General features: G+C 49.9%; 1 protein-coding gene across 1 annotated transcript in view; it reads left to right on the top strand.

Moving 5' to 3' along the window:
* The window catches only part of zbbx (zinc finger, B-box domain containing), a 44,714-nt gene that overhangs the window by 14,947 nt on the left and 27,267 nt on the right, over positions 1–2,500 (top strand). Inside the window, exon 8 of the mRNA XM_062553104.1 lies at positions 2,026–2,190. Within this exon, the coding sequence (XP_062409088.1) occupies positions 2,026–2,190 (165 nt within the window). The remainder of the gene's footprint in view (positions 1–2,025; positions 2,191–2,500) is intronic.

Genomic DNA, 2,500 nt, shown 5'->3' on the forward strand with positions numbered 1-2,500 from the left:
TGATGTACTGTACAGATAATGCATATATTCAGCCCTGTTGAATGCCTGCTCAGTAGGTTGTTTTGCTCTGTGCATGTCTGTGAATATGAACAAGCTCTCTGGGTATTGAGGTCAGTAATGTCAAATTGTTTTGCTCGTGTGTGTGTGTGTGTGTGTGTGCGTGTGTGTTTGTGTGTGTGTATGAGAGGGAGAGAGAGAGTGTGTGTGTGTGTGTGTGTGTGTGTGTGTGTGTGTGTGTGTCTAGCTACATGTATATCTGCTTCAGTAATGACTGGTCACAGTCTGTGGCTCTGGGCGAAGGAGCGAGTGCACCTGCTGCACAGTAGGATAGAGCCTGCAGGTTAGCATGAGTCAGGTGGTGTGGAAAAACACATGACCTTTGCTTTGACCCGTGTGTGTGTGCGTGTGTGTGTTTTTGTGTGTGGGTGGGTGGACGGGGGTGTGTGTGTGTGTGTGTGTGTGTGTCTGGATGAGTGGATATATGCATGAGTGCCCTCAGGTGTGTGTTTGTGTGTGTGTGTGTGTGTGTGTGTGTGTGTGTGTGTGTGTCAGTGTGTGTGAGTGTGTGTGTGTTCTTATACTTCTGTGGATGTGTGTGGGTGGGTCTGTCTGTTTTCTATTACCGCCGTGTGCTACCGACTGCAGAAGTTAGTGAGACGTCAAGTCCCCCTCTCTATGAAAATAAACAAGCCAAACCAAACTTTGTCCCCGAGAGAGAGGGAGAGAGAGGAAGAGAGAGAGAGGGAGAGAGAGAAAGAGAGAGATGAGCGCTGGCCTCCTGTGCAGCTCAAAGAGAGGCCGCTCTGTTGGCAGGACACAGAATGCTGGGATTAAAAGCGAGCGCCACTGACGCAGGTTTCCGCACACTCCTAATCCTGTTTGATTTGCTTTTAGGGAGAAAAGAAAACACACACACACACACACACACACACACATACGGCACACACACAGTCACACACACAGTCACACACACACAGGGAAAAAATATTAATGTAATCGCAGCATTGCGCATGGATTTATCCGCTGGTCGCTTCTCTTTATAGACATCTCTCTTTCTCGCTTTCTCTCTTTCTTTCTCTTTCCCCCTCTCCCTCTCTTTGTCTCGTTATCTCTCTCCCTCTGTCTTTGTTGCTTCCTCTCTCTCTCTGTTGCTTATTTCCATGTCTGCCTCTCCCTCTTTCTCGCCTCACAACTCTCTCACAGAACTCCGAGATAGACATTTGGCACCAACTGTTTTACTCCCCATCCCCCCCCCCCCCCAAACAGTCTCCCACCCCCTCGTTTTCCGTTCCATTCTCCCGACGCGCGTCCCATTCCGTTGTGTAATGACACCAGTGTGACACGCGCGCAGACGAGCAGTCGAGAGTTCACTCATTCTCTCTTCAATTCGCTGAGGCGCTTCATCTGTGGAAATGTGTTTTATTTATTATGCATGGCGGGCTCGGACCATGTCGAATTCGGCATCACAATGAACAAAATAAAACGGTTGGGAGATGAAACACCCCCTCCCACCCCCTCACACACACCCACACACACACACACACACACACACCCTCTCTCTCTCCCATCCAGTGGCAAGGGCACGCCAAGGAGGAGATATGAAGGAGCCGGGTTCGCTTCTCAGGGCATTTGCTATTAATTGTATGAATAATGAATTTAGCCCGTGTTACCGTAGGAGTCATTTAGCCTAGCGCCTTTCTATTTTTTATTTTTTTTTGGTTGAAATGCAGTCAGAGTGTTTGGCCACTGTGTGAATGTGAAACCCTGTCCTCCAGAAGAGAAGTGTGGAGGAAGTAGATAGCGCAAGTTGCCTGGAAAGCACACATCATCACGCGGCGCCGCTCGCTGGGTTTGTTTATTGAACTTGTCCATCAGGCTCCTGAGAGGCTGACTTTTAAAACATTTTGACTGTGGATTTGAGTCTCTGTTATCAAAGCACTCCTACCGGCAGGTGCTCATGTGTGTGTCTCTCTCTCTCTCTCTCTCTCTCTGTGTGTGTGTGTGTGTGTGTTTGTTGACGTGCAGGCAGAGGTGCAGACGTCTGTCAGTGCACTGGATGTGGTCCACCGCTTCAAGCAGCAGGTGAGCCCTAAGGCAGCCGAGCTCGCTAGTGCCCCCACTGGACAGGGGAAGAAGGAGCCGGCCGTCTGGATGTTGGGTGGCGAGAGAGAGCCAGCTGCCAATCACATGGTGAGCCAAATAAGAAAGAAATGGAACCCTAGACAAGGTCAGTCAGCTGGCCAGAGAGGATGGGTTTATAGTGTAGTGTTGTGTTGCACACAATGGGACAAAGGCAGTATTGAGAGTTCACCTGACGTCAGTCGTATTGGCAGTCGTGTGCGCTAGATTCTACACAGCGGACTAATTGGACAGCTTTCTGTGCTGCTCTATGGCAGACCCCCCGTCCAGTTCACCGGTCATCTATGGAAAGCCCTCTGTATGTCAGGATGGTCAATAGGTAGGAGTGTCCAGATTGACTCGCCCATTGTCTGCCTGAGTG

This window comes from Sardina pilchardus, chromosome 13, assembly GCF_963854185.1.
Source record: "Sardina pilchardus chromosome 13, fSarPil1.1, whole genome shotgun sequence".
NCBI classification, from domain to species: domain Eukaryota; kingdom Metazoa; phylum Chordata; class Actinopteri; order Clupeiformes; family Clupeidae; genus Sardina; species Sardina pilchardus.